The sequence below is a fragment of the Ptiloglossa arizonensis genome, chromosome 3, assembly GCF_051014685.1.
Source record: "Ptiloglossa arizonensis isolate GNS036 chromosome 3, iyPtiAriz1_principal, whole genome shotgun sequence".
Taxonomy (NCBI): Eukaryota; Metazoa; Arthropoda; class Insecta; order Hymenoptera; family Colletidae; genus Ptiloglossa; species Ptiloglossa arizonensis.
The window spans coordinates 29,330,000-29,347,186 of NC_135050.1; the positions used below are offsets into that span (position 1 = coordinate 29,330,000).

At 48.2% G+C, this 17,187-nt stretch overlaps 1 protein-coding gene across 1 annotated transcript in view; it reads left to right on the plus strand.

Moving 5' to 3' along the window:
• The window catches only part of LOC143144950 (uncharacterized), a 59,894-nt gene extending 46,077 nt beyond the window's left edge, over positions 1 to 13,817 (plus strand). Inside the window, exons 50-51 of the mRNA XM_076307832.1 lie at positions 7,525 to 7,686; positions 13,540 to 13,817. Coding sequence (XP_076163947.1) covers positions 7,525 to 7,686; positions 13,540 to 13,647 — 270 coding nt within the window. The 3' untranslated portion in view covers positions 13,648 to 13,817. The remainder of the gene's footprint in view (positions 1 to 7,524; positions 7,687 to 13,539) is intronic.
• The last annotated feature ends 3,370 nt before the right edge of the window (positions 13,818 to 17,187 follow it).

A 17,187-nucleotide genomic window follows, 5' to 3' on the forward strand; every position in this document is an offset into this window, starting at 1 on the left:
ATGCACTCAAAGCAGCGAGCCACGCCGACGGTTGGCTGTTAGCGGCTCAGGCTCGTACAAACTATAAAGCTTTCTAAATCGGTGCGGGACACGAAAATAGACTTCCGGTTCCCGTCTCGCGCGTTCGTTCGCCGCTCCGCTCCGCTCCGCGCCGCGCCGCGCCGCGCCGCGTCTGCTACCGAGTATGCCAACACCCCGACCCTCTTTCCGTCTCACTTCGCTCCGCTTTCCCCTATCGGCCTACTCTCCTCTTCCTTTCTTTGCTCTTCCACGGAAATCCATCCGAGCCCGAAACACGTGGAAATCAACACCCCACCGTGGACAACGTCACCCTAGACGTCGACGCGTTGTTCGGACGCGGTCGGTTGTTTGTTTCCGGCACCGTGGACGACCTTACGCGATCCACGGCTACCCGACGTTTCGCCTTTACGTTCCCTGAAAAATTTTACACGGACGGATACGTTCTTTAATTACGACCTAACGGCTTTGGTACACAATAGCGCAACGATCCCTCCTCGTCCAACCGCGCGCATTATCTACCCTCGACGATCCCTGTTTCGTTCACCTAACGTCCCGAGTCGCGTTGCTTCCTTTTCTTCCCGAGCCAGAACAATTCTATTGTTCGTTTTATCGAAATTATTACCCAATTGCTCGTTCCAACGTTCCCGGTGGTACCGCTACGCAGCCGCGAACGGTAATAATAATAAAGCTCGAATTCTTTCGCTCTCGCGCGTATCCGAGCACACTTCTCGCGCGTTCGAGAAGCGAACTTTCTTCGATTCGATTCGATCGAGTACTACCCGTATCGTACGAGCGTAAACTATTCGGACAGTGCGAAATTACGCGCAACGAGCTGGAAAAAGTGTCTCAAACGACACCACGAACCCGCGTACGCGATCTCCGTGATTTTCATAGCTCGTATTGGAAGAGAAATCATCAAAGTATCCCGCTAGAGTAAACGTCTCGAGCGTGGTTCTAGGCACGAGGTCGACTCGTTGAGGAAAACTTGCAACATTTCGAGACGGTTATTAATTATTCGTTCGATCGAGGCCATCGGAGCGCGCGTAATCGCGCGTACGTGCACGGTGTTACGCGTTAGATGCCGCGTGCTGGTTCGCTCCATGAATGAAAGCTACGATCGTTCGCTCGCTCGATCGTAAGAAAACGAGAATAATAGACGACGAGGATCATCGGGGAGGTTTCGCCACTCGATCGAATAATGGTACTCGGATAGTCCCGAGGAGGAGGGGAAGGAGGGAGGAGGCTCGTGTGCAACGAGGATCGCGAGTCGTTGCGGCGGGTAATCGGTTTTTTTGTCGACGGTAATCCGCGCTCGGATCTACGAGATCGAGATAACTTGTTTAGCGGTCGCTCGCGATCGCGGAGATTGCGTATCGAACGTAATCGGGGCTGAGGCAACGAGGTTAATCGCGGCGTCCATTCGAGGACGGTGCACGGTCGCCGGGAGAAAGATCGTCGGTAATTACTGTTAAGTCCGTGCTGTTAGCTCGCCATAAATTTCCCTCGTTTCTCTCCCGCTCCTCCTCCCCTTTGGGCGCATCATCCGGGGGGGTACACCGCGCCGCGCCGCGCCACGCCACGCCACGCCACGCCACGCCACGCTATACCATGCCACGCTATACCATGCCACGCTATACCACGCCACGCCACGCCACGCCACGGTACGCGGGCAACGACGATGTGTTCGCGGTTCTCTCTATCGTCGAGCGATACACGTTCTTCGAGTACATCGGTCGCTCGCGTTGGCTTCGCTCGCGTTGGCTTCGCTCCTCGCGTCGCTTTACTAAACTTAGACCCATTCAGAACGATGTCCGCTTTCGAATCCGGCGGTTCCGCGGGACGGGGGTGCCGTGTTCCATCGTGGCACGTTTCTTGGCGACCGTAAACAACGGAATCAGGCTGCGTGCACCCGGGTGTCACGGGACCTGTATCGGATCGCGAAACCAAAATATTGTATTAGGTCGTCACACGAGGACGGTAATGAAAATATTACATTAGGTAATGTCGTTTTTTCATCGTGACTTTCGGTGTAAAATAAATCAATACTTACATTTATTTTCAATCATCGATATATCGAGTTTCGATGACCTTTCCCCATCTGTCGGTCAACTTTCTTGTTCCATTTGCGAAAAACTTCTGGGATTTTCAATCAAAGTACTCGTTCAGCGCTGATTTTACATCCTCGTTGTTGTTGACATTTTTTCCACTTAAAAAAGGTTGCACCAACCAGGATAGACGGTAATCGCTCGGGGCAAGATCCAAAGAGTATAGCGAGTGTGGCAGAAGTTTCCAAATTGAAATTTTTAATTTTTTCTACCGTTATCCTTGCCAAGTGTGGCCTAGCGTTGTCGCGGTGGAATAGAACACCTTTGCGATTCGTTAACGATGATCGTTTTTCCACTAACGCTGCTCGAAGACGTTCAAGTTAGAGGTAGAAATAGGAGGTAATCGCCAAAAGTTACCGTTTAGCGAATATCTCTATTAAGAGTTCTCGTTTTAGCAAATATCTCCGTAGAGAATATACCAACGTAATTATCGGTAAGAGTACGCGACGAACAGCGATTCAGACTCGAGTAAGGTGGCGCAACGAACGAATCTTTATTCGGTGGACGGTGGTTTGTGTACATGGTTTTTGATTATCGGTGATTATGGTGTTTGGGTTATGCGTCGGTCTTATCGGAGTGCTCGGTGGTCCTCACACGGGACGCGTTGCCTCGCTCTCGGCGCACGTTCACGAAATTATTAACCGAATGGAAACGTACACGGATAAAAAATAAACCATTTCTGGTTCGTTGTTCGGGGAACGAAACGCGGAATTGGAATCGTGGAACGGATCGCGACGAATACGTTTTAAATGGAAGGAATAGATTCCTTCTAGAAGGAAGAAAATTCGATTTTAATCTTCCTCGTCTCCGACTCTGACTCTTTTAGACGTCTTTGGTCCGAGATCGTGGGTCCGATTGAACGAATGTTGCGGAATAATGGAATTGTTGAACACCAGAGGAAAGTAAATGGAAGGTTTATTTAAACGGTAGAAGATAATAAAGCGATGCGACGGGGCAAGGCGATGAACGCCGACTGAACCGTAAAATATCGAAGTGGGTAACTACCCCCCTCGAAAAGCTGCATCGATCCAAGTCGTTGCGTTCCAAAAAATATTTTATAGACACTTGTTTCACGATTTCAATCGTCGCCAAGGGGGAGAGAAAATACAAAGTACGCGACTAGAGAAAGCAAGGTGAAAGGGCGAGGTTCGGCGAATCGTTGTTTCGCAAGTTAACGAGTAGGAGTAGTTTTCTAATACTGGTTTCTTTTAAAGCGCAAAGGAAGACTCGTACCGACACGGCGAGATTTATCGAGCCGAGACAATGCCCTTTTAAAGATACGAAAGAAGACGCAGAGCGACAGAGTTGTTACGGAATCGGTGGATCGTTCCAAGCCGATACCAGAGATGCTTGTATTCGAAGCAAACGTGTCCGCGAGGATACGAAAACTGTTTTGTTCTCGATACGGTAGATTTACGAAGCAATCGCGTGGACGAAAAAAGAGAACGAAAATTGTGTATCGGTCGAACGACGATATCGTCGAGCTCGACGCGGAAGAGCTCGTTTTCGCTTCGAGAAATGAACGTCGACGACACCAACGCGTAAGAAACGCAAGACGAAGATCGGTTTACGAATCGTTTCGGTGTGTCTCTTTGTCGGGTCTCGCGGCGATCGTAGGAGCTTAACGCGTAATGCCTTTAAGGGCCTAATTAAAAGAGGAAGCAAATATTTTTATGTACCCGGTCGAGTGCTCTCTTCCGGACGGGAAGAGTGACGCTAATCACCGGATGTATCGGACGACAAACGTCGGTATTCATCAGTGGCGTAGTTCGCTACCGGTAGCGAGTATCAGCGTATCGCCGCACGATGCACGAGAGCAGAGATAACGAACGGAGCGAGGAAACGTTTAGGAGAAAAGGGAGAGCAGACGACGTGGAACGATTAAGCGGAAGGGTGAAATAATTCGCATTGAAAAGCGAAGGAAGTGTAAATTGAAAGAACGGTGGCCACCTCGGTTCGTGGTAGGAAGTCGAGGCGATCGTCGAAACGAAATTACAAGATCGCTGAGCGAACAACTACTTCGTTCGAATTTATTTCCTACGAAACCGATTAGGATTCACTTAACGACCGATCTACGAATCAGTCGACGGTAAAATGCTCGTTAGGGATTCCAACAACGGTGTTTGGAGCGTGTATTTGAACGTTTCGGAGCATCGGGTCCTTCTCGATAGAAGAGTATGTATCAGAATCGGAGAAGCGAGTTACGATAAAAAGATATTTCAACCGAGACTTCGCGAATGAAAATCGTAGAATTCGTTCGATCGAAAATCATTCGAAAGCGTTTACTCGTGAATTTGCATCGGTTGTCGAGCCCTTTCGTTGCACATTTTCAGTCTGTGCACGGTCTACCGGAAAACTTTACTTTCACATCGTTGCTAAATTTTACTCCGCGAATTTACAATATAGTAAACGACGGCTTACGAGCAGCCCGGTTTTGTAAAACGTTTCGACTTGAATTTTAACATTACCGATACGCCTCTGTTGTTTGGTCACTTGTGCATAAACGAGAAAGTGCAAAATAGATTCCCAAGATTTGCGTCTTATAAACCAGGCACACCTATGGATGTTGCCAATCACTGTAGCCAAGTTACGAGCACGCTGAATCCAAAATCGCTCGAATCTCGTACAACTATTCCCGACTTATCTATCTCGTTAAAAATCGTAAATTATCGAATCGATCGTGGGCAATTTTCAACTAACGTAAATTCAAGATCTTTCGAATTTACTCGTACCTTCTCAATTCCGATTCTATTACTCGCATTCGCACTTCGGCCGATAAATACTCCATATCTCTCGACTTTTTCAACGTATTTATCTTTCGTTAAATCTCGTTGCCGGTTAAACGATCTTTCGCAATCTTTCTTCCTCGATTTACGCGCTACGTTTATTTTCCTTTGTAGACCGATGGGTTTGTTACCCGCGCGTAAATAAATAAATAAAAAAAACTCACCGGTCGGATTAACGGAAAAGGTTCCAGCGATTCTGGTAACGGTTCACCGAGGCTCGTAAAGAATAATCGCGCAACAAAGTACCGACTCGTTGTATATTCACCGCGAAGTTTTCGATCCGCCCTCGTGCTTGTTCGATCTCTGGATAAATTACCGCGAGGCTTGCCACGGTGGAGAAAAAACGTATCGCATCGACGGAGACCGCGTTTACGTTAATGGAAGATACGCTCGTAAGAAAACGGCACCTCGCGCGGTGGAAAAGAAGGTAAGGTGTGTCGCCTCGCGTTGAAAAGGAGGAAAGAAAACGAGAGAGACAGAGAGAGAGAGAGAGAGAGAGAGAGAGAGAATCGGCGAGCGGGCCAACGAGTGGACGAAAGACGCGCGCGTACTTTCTCGGGGGACGCGCGCGTGCAATTATGTATATATGGTAATGTTGTCGAGTAGGACTCGGCCGGAGAGTGTCGAAAATCGAACGATCGCAGCACCATAAAAGTAAGCAGAAGAGAGAGAGAGAGAGAGAGAGAGAGAGAGAGAGAGAGAGAGAGAGAGAGAGAGAGAGAGAGAGAGAGAGAGAGAGAGAGAGCAACTGGAAGAATACCGGAGACGAGAAAACGGCAAGAGGACGAAGAGCCTCGGCGCGGTTCGTCTCGAGGAGGCTGCGAACGCGCGCGTGTGGGCATATTGCTCTTTCGGCGTGGGTTTCGAAACACACCGGGCATATTCGACCGGTCATTGTCCATCGATCGACAGACACCGTGCTTCTGCTTCGACGCGACACGGCCGACTTTGGTCTCGGTTCCGGCGATCGTTTTATTTCACGAATCGAGGACCAACTGCTCGTTCCTCGAAAACGATCGTCGACGTTCTACAACGGAATCCAAGGAAATATTGTATTCGGGAGAGCTACTCGACGGGGAAAATTCTTGGAAAAATTCTGCCTCGAAACTCGATCGGACGCTGCGCGCGTTCGATCGTTGGTACGTGGATACGGTTACACTTGCGTGCTCGCGAGCCGGTGTAAACGTACGTTTGTTAATCGGGCGGGTAAAAGTGGTCGTGGATAAACGATACTTTTAGCGGTAAATGGCTGTAGTTACCGTAACACGTGGTAGTTGTATTCGCGGCGAGAGCGGAAGGAACATTGGTCGATTCACACCGCGACAAACGTGTACCGAGTGTACGAACCTCGAACGCAAACCGGCGAGAATAATTTGAAATCGATGATAAAGAAATGTTCGCGAACGACGTATCGTTCAGCGATCGAACGAAACGTAGAACCAACCGATCGCGTTTCACGATTTTAATTTTCGTCGGAGGGTATTCTTCGAGTAGGTATCGACGCGAGGAGTTTCATCGTCGAGATCTTAAATCGAGCGAACGAGTCCTCCGAACAGTCGGTGGCTAATTAGCCGTAATTACGGGCGTTCTTTCGAAAGATAAGTGGCAACCTATGCGTGTCTCCGTGCAAAGTTGCGTCCGGGTTTATCGCCCACTTGGCGCTCTTGCAGCTGCAGGTGTGTTACGGCAATAACAAGACTCCAAACGACATGCTCGAGCTTTCTTGTCTCTGTACCGCGTTCTACAGGGTGCTCTATAAATCTCGAGACACCGATCGTCGTCTGTATCGAATCGTTTCTCGAACGTTATCACCGTGGTCCGAGAGAGACCGATCCGATCCGATCCGAGCGCGTGATCTCTCGTTGCGCGATGTTCTCTCGAGCGGTGAAAATCTCTCGAAAAACTTGGAGGCCACTCCGTGTACGTCGGCCCACAATATCCAACAACCTACGTGGCTCGCGCGTATCTGCCTACTCGGTCCTCACCGATCCTCGCTCGGTATTCGCCGCGAAAACGTACCTACGTCCGACTCGGCCCTGACGACGCGCAATGCTCAGGTACTCGGTTTTCTCTCGACTTCCGGTCGCAGAATGGAATGCATAGGCGGAGCTATACCCACGCAAGGAGACACACGCCGATCGAGGATGGAGAAAAGACACGGCGACAGCGCGCGGTACAAGCTGCGAAACCGTGTACGCGGCTTGCCCGCACCGACGTGAAAAATTCACCGTGACTTTCGACCGATGGAAAACCTTCGATTCACGAAGCGTTTTAAACGGGAAATCTCACCTTTCGACTCGAAACCAGCTCTCGCGAATCGTTCTTTATCTATACGACAAACGGACTACTTTTGCGCGAGTCGAATACAAAAATACGAGAAGGGAGGGAAACGATAAGAGAACGTTACTCGAACAAATTTTTACGGTCCCGCAACCATCTGTGATCCAAACTAGAACTTTTAAAGAAACTCGTAGAGAAAACTATGCTTCGGCATTTATGAAAATTAAATTCTCGAAGCTGATGGGTTCGGTTAAGAATTACCCGACGTAACGCGTAGCGAGTATTTAAATCTTGCGATCGCGTCTGACATTTTCTCGTTTCATTTTTTACAGTTCGTGGAGTTGGGCATAGTCACGAGTATAGAATACAATCATAAGCCCGTGGAATCTGCGAGGAAAGGGCAAGAGGTCTGCGTGAAAATCGAGCCGATATCCGGGGAGGCGCCGAAAATGTTCGGTCGTCACTTCGACGAGAAAGATTTTGTCGTCAGCAAGGTAGGTAAATCTTTCGGTAAAACTGATCGGAAAAACTCGACCGGTCTCTTCGATGCGAATTCAACCGGTCGAACGTCGCACGCTTTTGACAAACGATCTACGACGACGTGGATCGTAAACATTGGGGACGCGTACAAAGACCGGTAATATATACGCGTATGTATATACGTATATACATAGATACATGCATATATAGGACACGATGTACTTGGAACATAGAGCAGAGATTGACCGAGCCTGGAGATTCTTATTCTGTACGTACGAGTATATATGCACGTGTAGTCGATTGCATCGATCCAAGGCAAAGAGATGGAGAAAATTGTATTTAATATTTTTTTCACGTAAATTCCTTCAAATTTTAATATTCGATTAATCTTCTAGCGTTTAATTTTGAATAAATTACGCGGACGAATCGTTGTAAGGTACAGCGAAGAATGAGAGATAGCACGTTTGCGCAATTGTTCTTAAAATAATCGAAAACTTCGATAGAACGAATGGAAGAAGATAGAAGGATAGTTTCTTCGAACGGTTTTCGAACGAATCTTCTTCTTTTTCGTCCGATTCGATTTGTTGGCATCGTTGTACGATGCGAGTGGTCTACCTCCGAAAGAAATAGTCTTTATAATTTACGCGCGGAAACATACAAAACGATGGAACCGTATTTACGACTCGAGACCGCAACCGCAACCGTGACCGATGTTCCTCTCTCGGCCAAAGTCATTTTACCTAATTGTCTCGTGCCCCGCCGTGCAACGAGTACTTTCTTAGGAACGCGTGTAGCCGTGATCCTCGTCTCCTCGCTATTTCGTATATCTTCCGAGCGAAAATTTTTTCGCAACCGGTATATCCGCTTTTTAAACGATCGAAAAGTATAGTTACGTTACTTTCGCGAAAAGACGTAGCTCTCGAAGGTCTCGTGCGAGTCCACGTTGATCGAATGTAGCGCTTGCGCGAAAAAAATCTCCCGACCGGTCCTCTGTCGCAACTTTGCAACGTTATTAACAATCGGACGTATCTACCCCTACGGGCAACCGGTCTCGGTCCCCTCTAACGACCGAAAACGTCGTTCGGCTTTTTTTTTTTTCCTTTTGCTCGTTGCTCGAAACGTTTATCCGGGTAGAAATTTTACCCGTCTGTTCCAGGAACGCGCGACGCGATGTAGCAAAAATGCGTGTAGTCGGAACGGATACAGGGATTAAGTTTCTCGTAACGAATTCTATACTTTGGGGGATTAATTTCTGTCGCGATAACAGGATGTACGGCTCAAACCCGGGAGATCGTCGACGATAACGGGACGTACCGCGTAAAACGCAACATTGATACGTACGTAATTTCGAAAGAGGGGAAAAGAAGAAAAAAAAGAAAGAAAGGAAGGAAACGGAACCCACCGCGATGAGCAAACGTTTCGTCGTTTCGAGAAGCAGCTGCTTCGTAGGAATTCGATCGACAGGTGGTCCTTGATGAAATTCCGCTAGAGAACTAAGTACGCGGCCCAAGTTTCGCCTTTTTCTCTCTCTTTCTCTCTCTCTCTCTTTCTCTCTTTTTCTCTCCTCCCCCCGTTCTCTAGGCTCTCGTCGCATAGCTTTGCAATTTCATCAAAATCAGTGGCGAGCGAGACGGAAACGATCCTTATTAGTATGCGAGACTTTGGTCGAAAAAGGAAGATGCACATCCGGCAACGATCAGGCGTCCACCGTCGACTTCCGCTCTTCGCAGAACCTCCGTTCCTTTCTCGCTTCCCCTCCGTACGCCTCGCCTCGCCTCTTTCTTTTCCGCCTTCCGCTTTGGATATCGACTACGGATCGACGAGCCGCATATTTTAACGGAAGCGAAAATAGGATGTTCGACGCGTTTCGTTTCACGCGCGCGTTTCGTCGCAGCGGAATCCGATATCCGTGAATCTAGATCGAACGACCGAATTCCTCGTTTACTTCGAATATTACATCATTTTTCCTTTCGTTCCGATGAACGAGTATGCGATCCGCGTAATAACGATTTTTCACGAAATATTTTTTCAATTTTTCTCGGTGCTACTCAACCCTTTGGACTCGAGAGGAGATCCTCGATCGCGATCTAATTCACTGTACTATTTTCCATTCGGGAAAACTTGCTGGTTTGGAATTCAAATTGGAATTGAAATATTACGTTCTTGTAGAGTGTAAACGCACTTATGCAAAATATATAAAAATGTTCCATTCCAGATGAATTTTACGACTTAAAGGACTCTCTCGAGATATCAGTTTCTGGTAGCAAACAAGCCTCGAGTGCAAACGGTTGACTTATCAGCGCGTATCGAACAACGATCGTCGATCGATTCAGTTACTTCGGAGCCGATACTCGTGTATTTCTAATTCGTGGATAATTCGTAAGTAACGCAAATCGAGGAATTATTTCACATACGTCCCGTTTGTCGCGTTTTTCGACTCTTTCGTCGCGAGCACGAGACGATTCAATTTCGTAGGATTCCGTGCCTCGAATCGTAAGTTTCGCGATACACCGTTTCTCGAAGCGTATCGATCGTCGACTCGGTCCGATAAGATCGAGAGTGGGCCACCGTTCGCATCGAGAGACGAACGCAGACTCTTCGACGGGTTGTTCCGCGGCGAACCGTGTCAACTCTTCTTTCCTCCCGCTCTATCCGTGCTTTCCGGTTGTGCACGCGCACTCGACAACGCTTTATGCGTGCACGGCTCGTTCTGGCATCGGCGTCTTTGTGCGCTCACGAGGCGAGCGGAAGTCGTCGTTACCGTTCGCTTCGTAGAATCGATTCTCCGGAATCACCTTGTTCCCACGATGATTTGTCGAGCGACGATTTCGCGCGTCCGCAAACCACCTCGGAATTCGCGACACACGCTCCGCGTTTGCTATCGGCTCGACGAGGACGGGACACGCGTCGACTCGGTTTCGTTGCGGATTCGTCGCGCGGAAGCCCCTCGAAATCGCTGACCGAACAGTCAGCCGTGTCCTTGCGAACGAAAACGGCCAGGATATTTTAAGGTCGTTCGGAGGATGCTCGTAACGTCGAAAATCGAAAGGACAGGAAGGCGAGCTGGAATCGAAAGGAAAACGAGCTTCCCGAAACGATTGCGCGACACTGAAACTACCAAGGTCAATTTCACTCGTTCGAAACTTCTTTTTACGGTTATTCAATTATCGATAACGTCTTGCGTACAATGTTCGTGGATAATTATCGAAATGGACGATCAAAGGTACATCGTGAATTATTTTGCCCCTTTTTCCATTTCATTTCGAAGACACGCGAGCTTATAGAAAAAGCGATACGTTCGATATCGGTAGTTTGAGCGTTAACGTCGGTACGAGAACGCGCGACGACAATTTACTTGGTAAATAATTCGTCGGTAAATAAAAATACAATATCGGGGTTCCGTTATTTATTATTCTTTCGATCACGTTCGAACGCTCTCCGTCGATCTTTGCGTCCATTTTCGTTTCGTTCGCTTATTTTTCTACAGAAGCGGAGAAAATTCCTGCTGAAACGACGGGCACGGAATCTCGGTTCGATCTTGTTAATTTTAGGAAACGTTCGATCCACGAGCGTCCTATCGTTTTATCGCGGCAGAGGTATCGAACTGGTTGGCGATCGTCTTGCTATGGTAAAACGTCTGCAAAGGTTCCACGAGGAGGACCCTCTCTTCTGCCGATCGTGCAATGTTGCGCGGATAGAGACCAGAGCGAGCGAGAGAGAGAGAGAGAAGCACCGAGGGAGAGAGAACCGCGACAAGAGGGGGAGAGAGTAGGATAGGCAAAGAATTATACGGAGGGAGAGCCGCGCGGTACGTGTGTGTTGTTGTGTGTGTGCGTGCGTGCGTGCGTGCGTGGAAGAGAGAACGCGAAAGGGTGGGAGAGAAGGAGTGAGAACGAGAGGGGGAGGGAGAAGTAGCAGGGGCGTGGCGGGAGGCAGGCGTCCTCAATAGCCGCGTAAAACCACCATTGTGACCGATCCATGAATGAAACGGGACTTCCGGCCGGGAGTGGGGGCGGAAACAGTTGTAAAGCGTTACGTTAGTGAATGGACCGTGTGCGCGAGCATGCGCCTGTCCTCGCGAAAACCGATTCAAGGAAATTATTCCTAGCCGAGGAGGACGATCGAAGCGTGTGCGGTCTTCCTAACTGCGACCTGGCGCGCTGACAATTTTCCAGCCTCGTTTGAATCTCGATATTTTTACGGGGGAAAGCTCCCGATCTTCGACTGCGATTTTATCGCCGATATGGACACGTTTCAACGACGCCATTCCGCTCTTTCGAACACGAGCGATTTTCTCTCGCAATTTTTCACCAACGGTGCAACTTTCGGTGATTTCGAAGGAGTTTTTTCTTTTTTTTTTTGTAACGTTGTAGAGTTGCTTCGTCGCTATCGGTACGTACTTTGGAATGCGTTCAGATGGAAAGGAACGACGATTCGTTTCGTCGTACGTTCTCTTACTTGTTATTTATCCGTTCCGGTGTTACAGTATACGTCAACGGAGAAACGCTAGATCGGAGAAATTGAACAATTTGAGTAGCTCTCAACGAGTGACGAGTAATTCGCAATCTTCGAGAGAATCTCGAATCTTTGAGATTTTTGCAACACATGAGTAGTAAACCTCCGAAGGTTTACTCGAAAAGGGAACCTTCTCAACGAGTAACGAGTGATTCGCAATCTTCGAGAGAATCTTGAATCTTTGAGATTTTTGCAATACGGAAATATTACTCGAAGAACGAACCTTCTCAACGAGTAACGAGTAATTCGCGATACTCGTTGCTGAGTATTTCTCGAAGGAGGAACCTTCTTCCTTCAGGGGGCAGCGGTGAGACGTTTCACGACTCGGTGACGCATCCGTGTATACCTCGGTAGTCGTGTTTCGGGAACCAGTCGAAGTAGGTGTCCGTGAGACACGATGGTAACCAATAGCGGACGTTGTTTGCAGTTACGTCGCATAATCGCGAACGCTGCGAAGCCAGTGTCGAATATTCCGGCGAATTAAGGCCCTGACGCGAAGGTCCGCCTATTCGCGGAAGGTCTCTCGTTCTTCGTGTATTACCGAGAAATACGCGCTCGTCCTTCGCGAATACAATTACGAACGCTTGCACAAACCATGTTTGCGAACGCGCGCACATCTTATCGATTTTTCCAACAGAAGCGATATCCTTCTTTTCCGAATCGCTCGTGTTGTACCTTTTGTAATTTTGGAGAAGTTTTCGGATCGTTTTGGAGTGATATTCGTCGAGTCAAAGTTGAGTCATCCTCGTAGGAAATGCTACGTATCCGCTTCGAAAACGATTGCCAATGGTTACAAGAAGAACAAACGAGCGTGTAAATTTTATCGATTTTCCTAACAGAAGAGATATCTTTCTCTTCAGAATCACTCGTGTCGTACCTTTTGCAGTTTAAGAGAAGCTTTCGAATCGTTTTTGAACAATATTCGTCGAGTCAAAGTTGAATCATCCTCGTAGGAAATGCTACGTATCCGCTTCGAAAACGATCGCGAATGGTTACAAGAAGAACAAACAAGCGTGTAAATTTTATCGATATTCCTAACAGAAGAGATATCCTTCTCTTTCGAATCACTCGTGCTGTACCTTTTGTAATTTTGGAGAAGTTTTCGAATCGTTTTGGAGTAATATTCATCGAGTCAAAGTTGGCTCATTCTCGGTGTGAACCTGTAAACCCGAGGAAAAATTACACACCGCGCAGAGTACAGTACAGAGTATCCGTTCGCACCGTGGCTCGTGGAAAATGCTCCTATATCCGCTCCGAAAACGAAATCGCGAAATGTTATAAGAAGAAGAGAGACGCGCGTAAAATTCACGTCGTAATCTTTAGCCGCAACGGTTCTCTTGGTTTTGTTGCAGATAAGCAGACAGAGCATCGACGCGTGCAAAGAGTATTTCAGGGACGACCTGGTGAAGACGGACTGGCAGCTGATGGTGGAACTGAAGAAGCTCTTCCAGATACTCTAGGACACGCTGCATGTGGCGGAAGCATCGTGGATCCATCGGTGGGTCCGTCGGCTGGCCGATACCGGTACGAGATTCGCGATCTACGAGCCAGCGAGTCACCGTGGATCCATAACCGATCGTTGTCGATCGTACTCCCGATTTGTAATATATACACGCCGAAGTTTTCGATCTTTCTGTCGTTGTCTTTGATATCCGTAAAAATAATCGGCGCACACGCCCATCATGCTTCGTCCTGTGATCCCTCGATCGCTTTGGGTTTCCCTGCACGCACGATTTCCTCCCCACCCTCCCCATCCCCGTTCGCGAAGAAAACCGACAATTGAGATATATATTGTTCGTTGGGGAATTTAGAAACCACGGCGAAACTCGTTCCGTTTACGGCCGAAATTTTCGTACGAACGTACGTTCGATAGACCGAACGAATCGTTTTACCGAGTTTTCTCGACACGTATTTTTTTAAACGAGCCTTCTAGACCTTTTAGCGGAGTTTTTAAACCGTGTACAGTCCTCCATTCGATTCCACCGAGATTCGCGCGAAATCGAAACCCGGACGATACGTAGCGCGATCGTTTCGTCCGCGTCCGTCGACCATCCGAAGAATTATTTTTTAACGATTCCCCCGCGACAATTCGGGGACTTAACCCGACGTTTGTCTCGTTCGAGCGGAACCACCGGACGGATCCTTGCGTTCCGAAGCTACTTCGTGCCACGGAAGTGTAAATTTCGGAGCTTCGTCAGTACTTAATCGTCGAGTTCGCCATCTCGACACTTCGACGATCGCGGCGTGTCGCGCGCGTGGACTCGTCGACGCGACGAAAACTTTCGAAACTGTCGTTCGAATCGGAATTTTGTCCGCACGGAAACGATTTCGGCTCGATCGTCGAACGAAATCGATCGCGCACTTTCTCCTTTCTCCGTAAATTTTCGTTCCGGGAACATTCTCGAATCGTGGATTCGCGCGAATCGAAGGTCAACGTCGAACCGACCGCGCGGAATGCTTACCAGGACCGGCCTTTTTTTTGCCACGATATCGAGAGTATCGTCACGTGGACGCGTGAAGGTAGATATCGCGGGGAACGTACGCGATCAGCGAAACCGAACGAAGCCGATACGAGTCGAGTGGAGAGTTCAGAATGGTTCGTTCGCGTGCGCGCGACAGCGGCTGTCAAGGTGTTAACGAGGATGCAGAAAACCTGAAAACTGTATCGCGAGTAGTCGCGATCGATACTGTTCGAGACTTCTCGATGCGAATCGTGTCCCATCGAAACCTCCCTCCGACGTTTACCTGACGAATTTTCTATACTTTTTTCACGTAACTGTTAGCTATTATTTACGATCGGTGAATCAAATGGTTTCTCGTTGAACAAATAAAACGAATGCACGGCAGAGCCTGAACGACGGTCCGTTCGCCAAGGATCCCGGAACGTACTGTTACTGTTGCACGTGTCGAGTTGTCCCGTGCTCGTCTCACCGGATAACGCGATCTCCGGGCCACGGTCTTGGATCTCTCTTCCCAGAAGGAAGCCTCGAGCAGTATCGGGCGCGAAAATTCCCGGGCTTCGAAAACCACGGATATGTTACTCGAGCGGCCGTGGATCGTTCAACGTACAATTAAGCGTAACGTTATCCGCGTCTATTTTAACCAGAAGTAACGTCCCGATTAACGAAGAGTCTCGGCGAGCGAAACAGATTTGGTACGGTAGCGGCCGAGTGGTACGATATCCGAGAATCCGAGAATCCGAGAGAGAATCGAAAATATTTCTAAACGGGACGGCTCACCGAGAAACCGAAACAGTGTAGAATAGAGCGACAGCTCGTTGTTTGTTGCCGTTTGTTGTTGTTGCGCCCGTTTATCTAGGACCCGAGGATTTGTTTCGCGTTTACGGGGCAAGTATCCAGGTCAGATGGAAACGCAAACGGGGGCCTTGGAATAATTTTATTACGGCGAAGATCCCCATCTATCCCTTATCCGGTAACGAACGAGAAAGAAAATAAGAAATATAAGAAATAAAAGTTCCCAGCGATCGCGCTGAATAGCCTCGGACGAAGCCGCGGAACAAGAGGCGAAAGGAAGTCCTTTAGCCGTTTCCTAGTTTCCGGCCACTCTTCGAGATCTCGACGAACGAGCCGTCGACGAGTCAACGAGTTTCGTCCGATACTACCTACCTCGTGCGCGGTTTATGCGCGAGGCTGAACAAGGCGGTAGCTGTTCAAACGAAAAGGGACTTCCGTCTTCTCTCTTTCTCCTCTTCCCGCGGACGCGGACGCGGACGCGGACGCGACCGCAGCGTACTCCCCTCCCCGTCGTTTTTGCGATCGATCTTACGTCACACGCTCCGGTTTCCTCGCTCGCGACAGAGCCGAGAATCGTGCTCGTGCAATATCTCTCTCTCCCTCTATCCCGACGAGCTTGTTGCCAGCTCGTCCCTTCTTCTCGCGGCGACCTTACGAAACGTCGCGTCGCGTCCCCTCGTGTCCCCTCGTGTCCCATCGTACCCCCTCGTTTCCCCTCGTGTCCCCTCGTGTCCCGTCGCGTCCCGTCGCGGCAGCTTGGAACGAAACTTCATCGCGGAGACGGGCGAAATTCTTATCTAGATGGAAACTCGTAGACGAGTAACGAACGAAAAGTAAACAACTTTTTAAACGTCCCTCGTTCGATCGTGCGAAGGAAATATTTCGCGACGAACGAATACGACTTCTTGATCGGACGAAAACTCGTACACGAGTAGCGAACGAAAAGTAAACAACTTTTCAAACGTCCCTCGTTCGATCGTGCGAAGGAAATATTTCGCGACGAACGAACCACGAGTGAAAGACGAGCTCTTTTTTCATCCGTTGCTCGTCCAATCGAAATCAGAGTCCGAATCGCGAAAGAAAATATTTTTCAACGAACGAATACGAATACTTATCCGGATGAAAACTCGAGACGAACGATCTTTCGTCCGTCGGTCGTTGAATGAAAATAAGAATCCAAATTATACACGGACGTGTTTCGCAACGAACAAATACGAATTCTTATCTAGACGGAAGTTTCGGGTAACGAGTAAAAGGTAAACAATTATTTGTCCGTCACTCGGTGAATCACAATTAGAATTCCAATTGTAATACATAAAAGGAAATATCTCGCTACGAACAAACAGAAATTTAATCGTTCGATCGATATATAAATATTGCGAACAAATAGGTATACGTTGAGTTTTGCGTGTGTATATATATATATATTTAGCGTCGTATCGACTGCATCTAGATGGTTATTAGCGGTGACGGTTTATTCGATGTCTATTGTTCGAATAAAATTTTGCTCGTTTCCGTTAATTCCTTTCTTTAATCGTTTTTCGACAAATTTTTGTGGAAGTTAATTCTTTCGTCGCAAAAGTCGTCTACACGGTGATTCTAAAAATCGGGACGAGCTGTGGATCTTTTTTAATCGAAGATGTAAAAGGATCGATACTTGGGAAGATCGAAGCTCACATTTCGATCCTTTGTTTCTTTTGCTTTCGCACGTTTCGTGTATCGAACGACTCGCGTCGACGAAAGAAT